The sequence below is a fragment of the Nilaparvata lugens genome, chromosome 10 (assembly GCF_014356525.2).
Source record: "Nilaparvata lugens isolate BPH chromosome 10, ASM1435652v1, whole genome shotgun sequence".
Classification (NCBI taxonomy): Eukaryota; Metazoa; Arthropoda; class Insecta; order Hemiptera; family Delphacidae; genus Nilaparvata; species Nilaparvata lugens.
The window spans coordinates 19,850,711-19,865,856 of NC_052513.1; the positions used below are offsets into that span (position 1 = coordinate 19,850,711).

General features: G+C 33.7%; 1 protein-coding gene across 1 annotated transcript in view; it reads left to right on the forward strand.

Annotated features, from left to right (window-relative positions):
- Nucleotides 1-11,849, forward strand: part of LOC111046575 (DNA replication licensing factor Mcm6-like) — a 36,581-nt gene extending 24,732 nt beyond the window's left edge. The window contains 6 exon segments of the mRNA XM_039436511.1: nt 576-618; nt 1,045-1,205; nt 4,865-5,017; nt 6,925-7,243; nt 8,139-8,275; nt 10,678-11,849. Of these exon segments, the coding sequence (XP_039292445.1) occupies nt 576-618; nt 1,045-1,205; nt 4,865-5,017; nt 6,925-7,243; nt 8,139-8,275; nt 10,678-10,782 (918 nt within the window). The 3' untranslated portion in view covers nt 10,783-11,849.
- The last annotated feature ends 3,297 nt before the right edge of the window (nt 11,850-15,146 follow it).

Consider the following 15,146-nt stretch of genomic DNA (forward strand, 5'->3'; position numbering starts at 1 on the left):
CTATCCTCGTCTATCATTCGACAAAGCAGATAGCGCTATCCCCTTCTAGCTATGCAACTTTGCCATATCGCTACCTAACAATGTAGATGTATAAATTATTAACAAATGTCTAATCTCAAATTACGAAAATTTATTATGTAATATTACTGATGAATGAATTTTCTTGACAAATAAAATATGATTGATTATCTCAACAAGAATGGACAGTTGATATTACATCGAATGTACCGGTATCAGCTAGTATAGAAGGCAGTGGCAAGGCAGAGAATCGATAAGGCTATGCACACACCAGCTAGTCAAGACAAGACAAGATATGATCAGAAACAATACTTCGCATAGTTTCTTATGACGCAGCACACACTGATTAGTCATTGCAATGAGACATGTCTTTTATGCAACTATGTGAAGTATTGTGTCTGATTATGTCTTAACTTGACTAACTGGAGTGTGCCTAGCCTATAGGGCTAGGCATACAGTGCTAGGCCTATAGGGTTATTCTCCTATAGGGAGAATGAACTACAGATTTCGGACTAGGAAATCCCGAGCTCATAACGGGGCGTAGTCGCAGTATATAGTTACAACAAAATAAATCTTTATTTTCTCATTTCTATAATGAATGTGAAATAACGATCCACCTGATAGTAAAGGTATTAGTTGTATTAAAGGAATAAGGGCGGTTTCCGATCTCGGGATTTAGCTAAGTTCCAAACTTTAAACAGCTGGAGTCAGAAATTGGCTTTCCGAAACGGGGCGTAGTCGTAGTCTACGTTTAAATTGAATTCGGAAAACTAGAAAATTGAACACAAAATAAAATAAAGAGAAAATAGTGTAAAGTTTCAGCCATTTTATTTATTTGGAACCGACCATTTTAAATTCAAGTTTTATCTTCTATTATGAAATTCTACAAAAACCATTAATATTTGGCTGTTCTAATCATTCATTAGAATTCATTTGTGTTTTCCTTCTCAAATTCAATTTTAAATTAAAGGTTCTAAAATATTAAAACTCTTCAAACCCAAAAAAACATCAAACTATTCTTAACAGTTCATCTATATTTTTCCTTTTCAGACAGTAGACTTTGCGATAGCCGAGAAATCATCTCCCTCCACAGTAACAACGAACGTCACGCTGATATTGCCTACACACAGGACGAAGTTCTGCGCTACATCACATTCGCCAGACATTTCAAGCCTTGTATGGGAAAGGTAGGTATTTCACAAACACTTATTCACCCTTTTTTATTATATCCGAAAGGATCTCCGCCAATGAAAGCCATGGCTAAAATAACTAAACTTATTTTATACAAGCTGTAGGTCCAGATTAAGCTGTCAGCTGCCTATAGTGAGGTCCACGTTATAATGGCAGTGTTTGATTAACACTGGTATTGCTATTGTGCCTGACCTTTTTAAAAGATGATAAAGAAGATAATTTTGAATAAAATTTAGAATTTAGAAATAGGCCGACACATCTAGAAAATAGCTGAGTCTATACCTAATTCATGCAGGTGAACGGGCTAGAGTCAAGAAAACTTCAATTAATCTTGCCATGCCTGATTTAATAGGTTTCTACTATAGAATAACAGTACAATTTGAAATAATTGAAAAATACAAACAGCTTCAATAAACATTGGCAACTAAAATCGAACAACAGAAACAACAATTTCATGTTACTTTGTTGACATTCTTCATCTGATTTGGGGGCGCATTACTATCCCTTGTTTAGACAGCAATACGTCACAAAACCAAACAATATCAGTCATACAATAACAAATTAATTTCAACATGAAATTACTCAAGAAAGAAAAGCCCGTTGAACCCAAATTTCGTCGATAGTAACCCATATAACCCATTTCATAATAATTTTGAATCCCCACTTTCGATTGACATTCTCGAATGAACCTTTGTTTCACTACACTGCACTTTCGTTGGTCTGTACGTTGCTTTATCGTCGGGGTTACAGTACCTTGTTTTTGGCGGTGAACTTTTACCGGTTGAATTTGGCTTGACGGCGACGTCCTCTTACGTCCCTAGACCTGTCGTCTGAACGGGTGTCTTGAAGCGGTGTTACGTAAAGTTGCGGAACCAAAGGGGTGGTACATGAAGTTGGTTTGGGGACACACATGAACCGCTGTAAATAAATGTATTACAGCATTAATTTCCAACTCTTCCTACAATTCATCAAAAGCTAAAACAGGAGTTATCTATTGATTACAATTAATTAAATTCTCTCATTCTATTTGAATCCACATTTTATATAGATTTTTATCTTTAAACTACTGATTCTTTGTATCAGAATTAATGGATCTTTCTTCACAAATAATTCAAAAGTTCTGTTATAATTTAATAAATTAGCGTTCAGTTAAAAGCCTTAACGCCATGAGAAAACACAGTCAGAAAAATATAAAATTGAGTCTTAAACTCAATATGAACATAATCTTAAAAATTTCATTCCAATTTAAAGGCTATCTTCCTGACTTTCAGCAATACTCTACGATAATATATCTCCAGAAACAATAACTCAAATGTAACGTAACTGAAAAATTTCTATACTTCTTTAGAAAAAAAATTTATAATTATCTTCCATCACTAATAAAATCAAAAGGATTATTCTCAATCAATATTATTAACTTGAAAAATAACAGGCTTTGTTAATACAATACTCTTATGGAAGTTTCAATCAATTAAATTCCCTAAATTATATTTTAACCTTATTTTACGTATTTTTGTGTAGTTGAGAAGTTGATATTGTGGTAATTATTCATATTGAATGAAAAAGACTAAGAAATTGTCAAAAACCACTGATTTATTGATAATTAGAAAGACCGGTTTCGGTTTCAGTTTATCAGAGATTGACAATGGTGTAATAACCGAAACCGGTCTTTCTAATTATCAATAAATCAGTGGTTTTTTGACAATTTCTTAGTCTTTTTCATTCAATTATTTTACGTACCTTAGCGGTTATTTGAAGAAACAATTATTCGTACATGATGAAGAAACACAATTAAACTTTTCAGGACATGGCACTACTAGAAAATTTAAACTTCAATAAAAATAAAACTAGCTCCTACATTAAGTAATGATATAAACTTGTAAACCTGCCCAAAAAGGGCGAAACATAATGACTACATCTTTACTCTCGTAGTGCTCCTAGCAAAGTGTCCTCCGAAATGTAATCTGGTCTCTCGGCTGGGGAATAGCCCCACTACTGTATTTAGAAACAGGTCTCCTATTGGGCGAAGGGAATCAATTTGACCAATCGTCGCGTGGCTTCTAGAGCCTTAAGACCAAATAGTAACTGCAAAATCGGTAGTTTGTTATAATTTCATTGCTTGCTGTTTTCCAACTTATCGCACTCTATGTCGCGACAGGAAGGCTAAGCTTTAGAGATAATTCCATAATCTACATTCCTCGACGACTCGGAGCCACAATTTTTAAATATCTATCATGGGAAACTCAAAGTCATGGTCGTTCATAATAGAGAGAGAAAATAATTTATTTCGCTAACTCACAATAATGGCTCTAGCCTATTGCGTATTAAATTTACTATTATAACTTGGAAAAGGCCTGAATTAAAAATAGTGCTCGGCACACTATCCTTGTCTATCATTCGACAAAGCAGATAGCGCTATCTCTTTCGTGCTTTGCTCTGTTGCCAGATCGTCTTTTAACAATGTAGAAATATAATATTAACTAAATATTTAATCTCAATTATGAAAATTCATTATGAAATCATTGAAAAATATAATTTCTTGCTTGATAAAATATAATAATTGATCATTTTAAACATGAATGAACAGTTAATATTACATCCATAAACCTGTATCAGCTTACCTCTATAGAAGACAGACAATCAGCAACGTTGTTCTTGTATCTTTCTCCACTTCCATTATAACGTGGACCTCAATATAGATAAAGAAATCTAGGATCCCGGACATCTATTGAAGATCCCTTGGCAAGATAACTATTGCATGATAACTATTCTCAAAATTTCTCTTTCAAGTTTTAGCTACCATACATGTTTTCAACTTGGCTGATCAGCTGACTGATCCTATAGTGAGGTTCACGTTATAATGACAGTATTTGATTAACTTTGATGTTGCTATCCTTGTCTATCATTCAACAAAGCGGATAGCATTATCTCTTCCTTGATTTGCTCTGTTGCCCATCGTCTTTTAACAATTTAAATTAACAAAATATTTCATCTTAATTGGGAAAATTCATTATGAAATCATTGAATATATATATATATATAATATTTTGCTTGATAAAATATAATTGATTATTTTAAACGAGAATGAACAGTTAATATTACATCAATAAACCGGTATCAGCTACCGTCTATAACGTCTATACCGTCTACCGGCATTGACAAGACAGAGGATCAGCAACGTTCTTCTCCTATCTTTCTCCACTGCCATTATAACGGGGACCTCACTATAGTCCACATGTTGGACTAGTCGCTGGCCCAGCCTGCAATGAAGGCCAGCGTTGGCAAATCACTCATCCACACACTGGTGCTGGTCATCATTGGGCCAACGTGTGGATGCCGCATTACGCTGGTTCATGATGCTAGAGATCAAATCAAACCAAATAGTTCTTTATTTATCATTGTGTTCATAGAATATAAATAGTGTCACAATATAAATAATTCACAATTCACAATAATCAGTTGAGGAAGTCTTGTATACAATATGGGCTGATTGAAATTAAATATTTTAATGTATTTAAAGAAATGGCTGTATTTCTTTTTTTTCTTATGCTATGTAGTTTTATGGCTATTTATTGTACCATCTGTATTATTTTATGGCTATTTATTGTATCATGTGTATTATATTTCTATTGTAATTTGTGTATTTTTTGTACAGGAAGCAGGAGAACTGCTGGTGAAAATGTACACCAAACTTAGGATGCGTGACGCGAATTTCAGTTCCAAGGCCATGTACCGCATCACAGTCAGGCAGCTGGAGAGTTTGATCCGTTTGTCGGAAGCTTTTGCCAAGCTCGAATGTCTTGATGAGGTCAGTAAACATTTATATTTTCATTTATAAAATTACCAGTAATAGGAAAAACGTTTTCCTCCACCTACTATCTAAAGTACTTACTTTACTCCCTGAAACATAATACTAAAGTGTCACTTTTTCGCTCTCGGTAGTAAAAAAAAGAAAAACTCCCTAGGGAGGAAAAGTGACTCCATTTAAATAACATGGGAAGCATCTCTATTTTAAAAACGTACATTGTAATAGGTTAGAAGGTCTAAGCTCAGATGAGGAAGCATATAGAGTAGTCAGTCATTGAGCCAACTAAATTCAAAACCTCAACCAGATTTGATCAACATATGAAATATATGTTTGTATGCTAAAATTATTACAAACTTCATATCACTATACTAAAATAATGTATAAATATTTTTTTATATTCCATGCTATTCAAAATACCAGCCAACGAATATTCCTTATTAACTAATCAAATTTGAAACGGGAACTTCATCATAGCTGTAGTCGTGGCGGCCATTGTTGTTACAATTTTAGCCGACAGATAGCGCTGTCGGCGGAGAACTGTGATTACAAGCCAGCTGTTTCTGTTTACTTTTAAGATTATGTTGTAACACATTGTTTGGTCACGTACGTTTTTAAAAATTATTTTATTTGCAGTTTTTATAAAAATGTAGGTGGAGGAAAAATGTGTATATCACGAGTGGAAAATGTTTTTCTCCCTCAGGAAAATTGTTGCCCTCGGCTTAGCCTTGGGCTTCAAATTTTTCCCTCAGGGAGAAAAAACAGCACTTTTCACTCTAGATATACAAATAACTATTTTCCTCATATTTTGTTGAATTAATCACCCAATTAGTTGAAGTTTTTGTCATTCAGTGAGAAGGTTCTGTAAATCAGTTGTACATCTTGATGTGTTTGACTCGGTTGCACAAATGCCAGTTGCATTTTAACCGTGATTAAATGCCAGAAGAACCAATCACAGAAGTGCTCATTTCAAAAAAGCCTACTCAATCCAGTCACTATATACATTGGTGCATGCAAATTATATTGTAGTTCTGATTTTTCAATATATTATTTGTGTACATAAGAGAAGTCAAGAACCAATTTCTACATGTAAAATGTCCTTGTGCTAGATACAGGGTGGCCTAAAGACCTCGTATTTTCGGCTCATTTGCCATGAAAGATTTGCTCGATGTCCACGTTATAATGGCAGTGGAGAAAGATAGCAGAACAACGTTGCCGATCCTCTAAAGACCCGTTACCTTCTATAGACGGTAGCTGATACAGGTTTATTGATGTAATATCAACTGCTCATTCACGTTTAAAATTATCAATTATATTTTATTAAGCAAGAAATTGTATTTTTCAATTATTTCATAATATGAAATATTTTGTTAATTATATTTCTACATTGTTAGACGATCTGGCAACGTTGCAGAGCTAGAAGAGGATAGCGCTATCTGCTTTGTCTAATGATAGAGAAGGATAGCAACGCCAATTTTGATCAAATAGTGCCATTATAACGTGGACCTCACTATAAATCAGTTGATCATCAGTTATTATTTCAATTGAATTTCTATATTATTTTTTATAACAAATTCCATTTTTTTTTACTTTTTGTGTAGTTGTGAAGTCGATATTGTGGTAATTATTCATATCAAATAAAAATACTAAGAAATTGTCAAAAACCACAGATTTATCGATACTTAGAAAGACCGGTTTCGGTTGTTACACCATTGTCAATCTCTGATAAACTAAAACTAAATACAAGAGCAGCAGATATTATACTAGTGGGCGAGTACTGCTATTGGTCAAGGACATGAGCGCCTGTCATTGGCCCAGTTATACAGTCTCCTCCCACTCAACGGTGTCACAAAATGGCGGCTTAAGCAACAGACTCGCCAAGATAACAAAATTTTTATTGTTGAATCCAGGTCCAGCCCCACCACGTGAAAGAAGCTTACAACCTTCTGAACCGGTCCATAGTTCGCGTAGAGCAACCAGACATCGTTCTGGAGGCGGAGACTGAAGACGACCCGTCATTGGCTGCCGCAGGTGACCACGCCTCCGTTGCCATGGAAACCGACCAGGATGGCGGCGGGGAGGGGGCAGACGACGACCAATCAGAGGACGCCGCGTCGTCGCAAGCCAAGAAAAAGAAGATGGCGCTCACGTTTGAAGACTACAAGGCGATGACTGATATGCTGGTCGTCTATATGCGAAAGAAGGAGCTGGAGGCAGCTACTGAAGGAGGTAAATATGATTTCAATTCTTTTTTCGTATTAAAAAAGTTGAGTTTTTACATTATTCTCCAGTTTTTCTCTTTATTTTACTGTAAAAACTTGACTGTCAGATCTATACTATCCAGTTTTCAGACAGTTTTATTCAAGCCTCCCAGAGTGAAGGATTGCCTTCATTTCTACCCAGGTTTAAATACAGAGGCTCACCTGCACAAAATCCGGCTAAATTTAACCGTGATTAAATCTCACGATAACCAATCAGAGAAGCCTCCTCTAAAATACCTTCTCTTATTTGTTCCTGAGGCATTTAATCATGATTCGAATCCAACAGGCTTTTGCGCATCCGGAACATTATGTTGCAAATGTAGGTAAACAGTTCTATAGTGAAGTCCACGTTATAATGGCAGTGGAGAAAGGTAGGAGAACAGCGTATCTGGTTATCTACCTTGTCACTGCCTTCTATATTATAGGATAATATACCAGTATATCTGATGTCATATTTATTATATGTTCATTCCCTTTTAAAATAATTAATTATTTTTTAATCGTCAAGAAAATATTAGTTTATTTCAATATTATTGAAACTTTCGGATTGTTTAGTGTTATTTCCGGCTCTTATCAACCCTTCGAAATTCAAAATTCATCAGTCATATCTCGAATACGTATTCTCTGAGTTTTAATCTTTGGTGAAAACAGAAATTTTAAACTTAACCTCACTTTGGACTATTTATGTGCCAAAATCAAGGAATTGAAGAAGTTTTGGGCAATTGCCTGTTTCTCTTTCCAAATATCGTGTTTGTGACTGTTCTAATAAATAAATAAATGAATAAATAAATAAATAAAATGTATTTTTCAATGATTGAATAATAATTTTTAGAATAAAAACTATGTATTTTTGTAATTTTCAGAGGAAACGGAAGGTGTGCGACGTAGCGAGGTGGTAGCCTGGTATCTGGAGCAGATTCAGGATCAAATCGATTCTGAAGAAGAACTGCTACAGAAGAAAAATCTGGTTGAATGCGTTCTCAATAGGCTGGCTTTCCATGTGAGTTTATCTCTAATTTATTATTTATTCACTCACATTCATTTCAATACAGTTATTGACTAATATTTTTCAAGGAAAGCTACTGATGTCGTAGTTGCGCTGATGAGCTATCGATAAAATAATTTAAGCTCCATGCACCTGCTACTCCTGTTGTAAGGGTGGCCACTTCTAGAGCCGAACTCCTCTAAATATAATTTATTAATTAATAATTAATTTGAAAAACGATTTCCGGTGGTTCGAAACCTATCTAAGGGTAACCGTCCATTGGAACCGTATTCAACCGATCCGTTCGGCCGTTGGATCGGACGAATCTGCCAGCCATTAATTCGGCCGAATATGTCGTTCATTGGAACCGTTTACGTCAGTCTAGTTCAGTAGTTGGCTGGTTGCCAGAAAGTGAAATGGCAAAGCTAGTTAGTAGGGAAAGTCATTCTACTGTGTGTGTTTACTCACAAATATAATAAATAGAACAAGTTCAAAAAACAAAAACAGACAAGACTGTGAAACAATTTTGAGGTTAGAATATGGTCGTCCATTGGAACCGTTTACGTCAGTCTAGTTCATTAGTTGGCTGAACTATTGAATATTGAATTAACTACTATCATAGCCACCAAAATTCTTCATAAACAATGATTATATTGAGATTTTGAAAATTGAATAAACAAATATCCACTACATAAGTTATTCATTACAATAATATTACCTATTTGTTCAGTAATCTTTGTCTACAGATTCCTTTGAACATCACGACGATGATATCTTTTGTCTCGCATATCCCACAATGGAACATGCTCTTGAAACAAACTTATCAACTTTTCATTGTCCATAGCTAAATTATTATTCATTACGTTTAGTCAGATCCTATTTGTTCAGTAATCTTTGTCTACAGATTCCTTTGAACATCACGACGATGATATCTTTTTTCTCGCATATCCCACAATGGAACATGCTCTTGAACCAAACTCATCAATTTCTCATTGTTCATAGTTAAAACTTTATAAAACAGATCAAATGTTCAAAAAACAAGACTGTGAAACAATTTTGAGGTTAGGATGATGTTGTCTCAGCTCGACTTCAGCCGGATAGAGGCGGAAAATCCCATTCAATTCGAATCGAAAACTTGATCGTCTGGAGACGGCCGTATGAACCTGTTGCAATGGACGAGCATGTATAGCTTTCTTTGTCGGGGGATCGTTCGGACGAGTTCGGTAGTTTTCGGCCGATGCTAGTTCGGACGAAATCGGTTCCAGTGGACGGCCCACCTAAAGCTGAAGGTCCACTCATATCTCATCATCTCATTACCCAGGCACAAGCCTCAAACTGTTGGGAACGTGGCCATAAACTATATCACATAAGGAGAGGTCAAGAGATGTCTCAATAATTCATTTCAAGCTAGTGAGTTCTTCTAATAAAATGAATGGCAATTTCAAATTCCCGGGCTGACAAATACTTTTTGAATAGTAGCCCCAATAGAATTTCCATGTATAGTGAGGTCCAGTGGCAGTGGAGAAAGATAGGAGAACAACGCTCCCGATCCTCAGTCTTGTCAATGCCTTCTATAGACGGTAGCTGATACAGGCTTATTGATGTAATATTAACTGTTTATTCTCGTTTAGAATAATCAATTATATTTTATCAAGCAAGAAATTATATTTTTCAATAATTTCATAATGTATTTTCATAATTAAGATGGAATATTTGTCAAAATTGGACAAAAATCATGAAGTGTAAACATAACCTAAGTTATTTTATTTTTGGACAATTTCTATCTAAATTTGGGAAAGGAACAGTTTTGGGCTTTAAGCCTGTTGTTCCTCCCCCAATCATTCATAATTGAGAATTATATTGTATGTATCGATGTATAAATAAATAAATAAATTATCAATTCTCCATTGTTAAAAGACGATCTGGCAACAGAGCAAACCGAGAAAGTGATAGCGCTATCCGCTCTGTTAAATGATAGACAAGGATAGCAAAACCATTGCTAATCAAACACTGCCATTATAACGTGGACCTCACTATAGCTGTTCATCCTGTTGTCAATATTTGCAGTAGCAGAAGTCTTCGAGGTGATTTACAGCATTTAATTTGGATTTTCGTTTGATAAAAATTACTATTTTAAATGTTCATTTTTCAATTTAGCGACAGTCATTAATTACAAAATTTGGGATGAACCAGCAGGTAATCGCCCAGAAGTATTTCTATCCATAATTTAAAATATTGTGAGCAGTCTTGAGTTGAACATTGCTGTTCCATATGTGATGGTAATGTAATGATCAGTTTATCAGTGATTGACAATGGGACAACCGAAACCGGTCTTTCCAAGTATCAATAAATATGTGATTTTTTGACAATTTCTTAGTATTTTTCATTTAATAATGTAATGAATTGTTTGTTTTCAGGACCATATCGTTATTGAACTGGTTAAAACCGGTCTGAGAGGCGAAGAGCATGATGAGGAAGATCCACTGCTCGTTGTACATCCCAACTACATTGTCAATCTCTAAATTATCCCATTATCAAAACCTAATCATTATTGATTATCAATTATTGTAAGAGTTATGAGTGAAAGTGGACCAACTATAATGTCAATCTCTAAATTATTCCATTATTAAAACCTAATTAATCAATCATTATTGATTGTCAAGTATTGTAAGAATTATGAATGAAAGTGAACCAACTATAATGTAAATCTCTGAATTATTCCATTATTACAACCTAATTAATCATTATTGATTATTAGGTATTGTGAGAATTATGAGTAAAAATGGACCAACTACATTGTCAATCTTCAATTTATTTCAATTTTTAAGCATCATTTATTAATTAATCATTATTGTTTACTAAATATTGTAACAAGTAAGGATTCAAGTAAACGATTCAATTTATAGGTTTTTACTCGTTTGGAAAAGGTTTATAATAGAGAAAAGATTGCTTAAAAGTATTTTTCTCCCTCAGAAAAATTGTTGCCCTCGGCTTCGCCTCGGGCTTCAAAATTTTCCCTCAGTGAGAAAAAAACAGTACTTTTCACTCTAGATATACAAATAACTGTTATTGCATTATATGCTATTTTTTCTCCATGGTTTTATTGGACGGAAAAATGCTTTGTTGACCACCTAGGCCCTGTTGCATGAGAAACTACAAGCTTATGTTTTTGTAATTTTCTATTCTAACAACCAGCTGACTCCTAATATTGTAGTTTGTATTTTCTCATGCAATAGGCCCCTGTGGCAATGTTCAAAAAATACTATGTGCCGGTTAAATTTTAACTGTGATTAATTCCCGAGAACCAATCAGATAAGCCGTCTTTTCAAAAACGCCTTCTCTGATTGGTTCTCGTGAAATTAATCACAGTTAAAATTTAACCGCCTGTTGTGCAACCAGGCCTATATGGTAATGTAATAGAATTCTATATAGGTAAGTATTCTAGCTACATGGCATATTCCAGTCTATAGTAATATTTATATTGAACTGTCGGCATTAGTGGTCCGAGAAGTATCGGTGTTATAAATAATACTGAGTGCTGGTTGCACAAAAGCCGGTTAAATTTTAACCATGTTTAATTTCACGAGAACTAATCAGAGAAGCCGTCTTATCAAAAAGGCCTTCTCTGATTGGTTCTCGTGAGATTAATCACATTTAAAATTTAACCGGCTTTTGTGCAACCGGACCTGACAGCTTTAAGAGTGAGAGGTTAAGATTCATGAACAGTGTTGTTTAATTGAGAGCTTGAGTAGGATTTTATGTGAAGATTTTTGAACAGTATTGTGTAATTTGAAGTTGAGTACAAGTAGACCTTCAGAAACTCATATTATTTTTCAGAGTGTCAGCTTGATTTATGTTGAAATATTCCCTGATTTTTGTAAATATTGATGACCTTTATACTGAACAAGAATATAGAATATTTTTTGTCAACGTTTGATGTTTTATTTTATTGCGTTGCAAGCGATAACCTTTCTTTCAACATTTTTTTTGACTTCAAATCTGTATAGCTATTGGACGTATGTGAATATTGCAAATCTAATGGCATATTCTTGTTCTTTCCTTCAAGGACTATCATATTCTAAAGTATGAGCGTGTTTTCATTTTTCACGAAAAAAACACCTGATGTATAGTCCATGGTTTTTCTTATTTTTTGTGAAAATAAAAATCGCTGAAACCTTGTGAGCTTATGCTCTTTGATGCGAGGAATACGAATCTGGAATCAGATTTGCAAAATTCCTTACCGTTCAGGAATTTTTACCTTTTGAAAATTTGCAAATTTTATGTTTGCAGCTTCGCATAACTCACCCTGCTGGGGGTGCCAAATTTGGCTCTGACATTTCTCAGGTCAAGCTTCATCTATGGTGCAAATTTCAGCCAAATCTGAGATACTTTTTGTTTCAGAGTGTTTCACGATGGATAGTCCATGCACTTACTCATTTTTTGTGAAAAATAAAAATTGCTGAAACTTTGTGATCTTGTGCTCTTTGAAGCGAGGAACACGAATCTGGGATCAGATTTGCAAAATTCCTTACCGCTCGGGAGATATGACCATTTGAAAATTTGCAAAATTTCATGCAATTGTGTGTAGGATATTTTCATTCACAAAACAATAATTAATTCACAACGTGTTTATTAATACATTTTCTATAATATTTACATTACTCAATATAATGCATAAATTCAACTTATTTACAAATAATATTATGCTGATGACTTAAACGACGATCACTTTCAGAGAATAAATTAAAATTCTACAATTCACAATTTATTCAAGTGATGATATAAAACAAAACGTGACTTGTGAAAGATAATTAGAACATTCTTTCAACTAAAACAAACGAATTTTTTATTTTATAAACTATATTTCAATAAAAAAGTTCAGATTCCATAAAGAAAATAGATTTCAAATATGATTTTTAATCTTCTAATCTTTGCGTTTGGTTCAAATTTATATATTTTTTCTCAATAATCATCATTACAATTCTATCTTTTATAAATCATAACTCTCATTTTGTCAACCATTTCAAAGATCTGGAAGTTGAGAATTCACCTAAAACATGAAAAATGTAACAATAGAAACTACAACCATAGAGAAACAATAGCGTAAGTAGATATCCCATGGTATAGGGCGTTTATGTCGCAACTTTTACTGTTATCCCAAGCCAATTACTGTCGATTATTGTTGATTTTTACTGTTTTGACCGGGTGTATGAACGGCACAATATGAGAGACTACCAGCGTCATAAAGCTTCACGGGAAAGAACTACGTGGACTATCGGCTTGAGATAACAGTAAAAGTTGCGACATAAACGCCCTATGCCATGGGATATCTACTTATGCTATTGTTTCTCAATGCTACAACTGAATTAATTAAACTATCATATTATTTTCAAAATGAACTCAACTTTCGTCTACAGCCAAGTTTACACCAGAGTTGTCAAGAAAAGTCTGTTTACAAATAAGTATCTTCAAGAAATTTACATTTTTTTCTGTAAAAAAACAAGTTGAATGTTGCTGTGCTTTTTAATAATTTGGCAAGAAATTTGTTGAAATTCTTGTGTTAACTCTTTGTTGAAACTGTAAAAACAGTTTTTTTTTGTTTTCAACTGTTGAAACTTTTTTAAAACTGCTTTTTATTCTTTGTTGAAACTGTAATTCTTGTGTTAACTCTTCGATGAAACTGTAAAAACAGTTGATTTGTTTTCAACTGTTGAAACTTTTTCAAAACTGCTTTTAAACTTAGTTGGAACGGCAATTCTTGTGTCAACTCTTTGTTGAAACTGTAAAACAGTGTTGATTTGTTTTTAGCTGTTGAAACTTTTTTAAACTGTTTTTTATTCTTTGTTGAAACTGTAAAGGCAGTTTTGTTTTCAACTGCTGAAACGTTTTCAAAACTACTTTTAAACTTTGTTGAAACTGTAATTCTTGTGTAAACTTTTGTTGAAACTCTTGTGTAAACGTGGCTTGAGAAACAGTAATTCAATGCAATCTTATAGTAATATCATAGAGAAACAATAGCGTAAGTAGATATCCCATGATATAGGGAGTTTATAACGCAACTTTTACTGTTTTCCCAAGCCAATTACTGTCGATTATTGTTGATTTTTACTGTTTTGACCGGGTGTATGAATGGCACAATATGAGAGACTACCAGCGTCATAAAGCTTCACGGGAAAGAACTACGTGGGCTATCGGCTTGAGATAACAGTAAAAGTTGCGACATAAACGCCCTATACCATGGGATATCTACTTATGTTATTGTTTCTCTATGGTAATATCCTGAGCAAAATATACTAACATAAATTTGTCGTGATATTCTAGATAATAAATTCATGTGAGGAGCATAATTATTATATCAATTAATAAGCGCCCAAATTATTAACGTTTCTATGCACAATATATTTTTTTGTAATTTACAAACTACTAAAGTATGATTCACTTTAAACTAAGCTTTCATTATAAATATATAACATCAATGTTACCTAATCAACAAAGTGAATCTAGACTGTTGATACATAGTAAATGGAAGCGCTTTTGCATAGCAGCAATTTTTAGGACTTGAACACAGAAGAATAATTATAATAATATTATGCTGATGACTTGAACGATGATCATTTTCAGAGAATAAATTAAAATTCACAATTTATAGAAGAATAATTAATACAATAAAATTCAACATAACAAAATTGATTTTAGAGCATCAAACGTAGAAAAAATAATTTATTATCATCCACAGCATTATAATTTGTTCAGACCATAGAATACCTACTCAACAACAAAATATTGAGTACATACAATAAAAAATAGAATGTAAATTGTAGAACAAAAAACATTTAGAAAAGAAAAATCTACATTTGATCATATTCAGTGCTGATGAAATAATGTA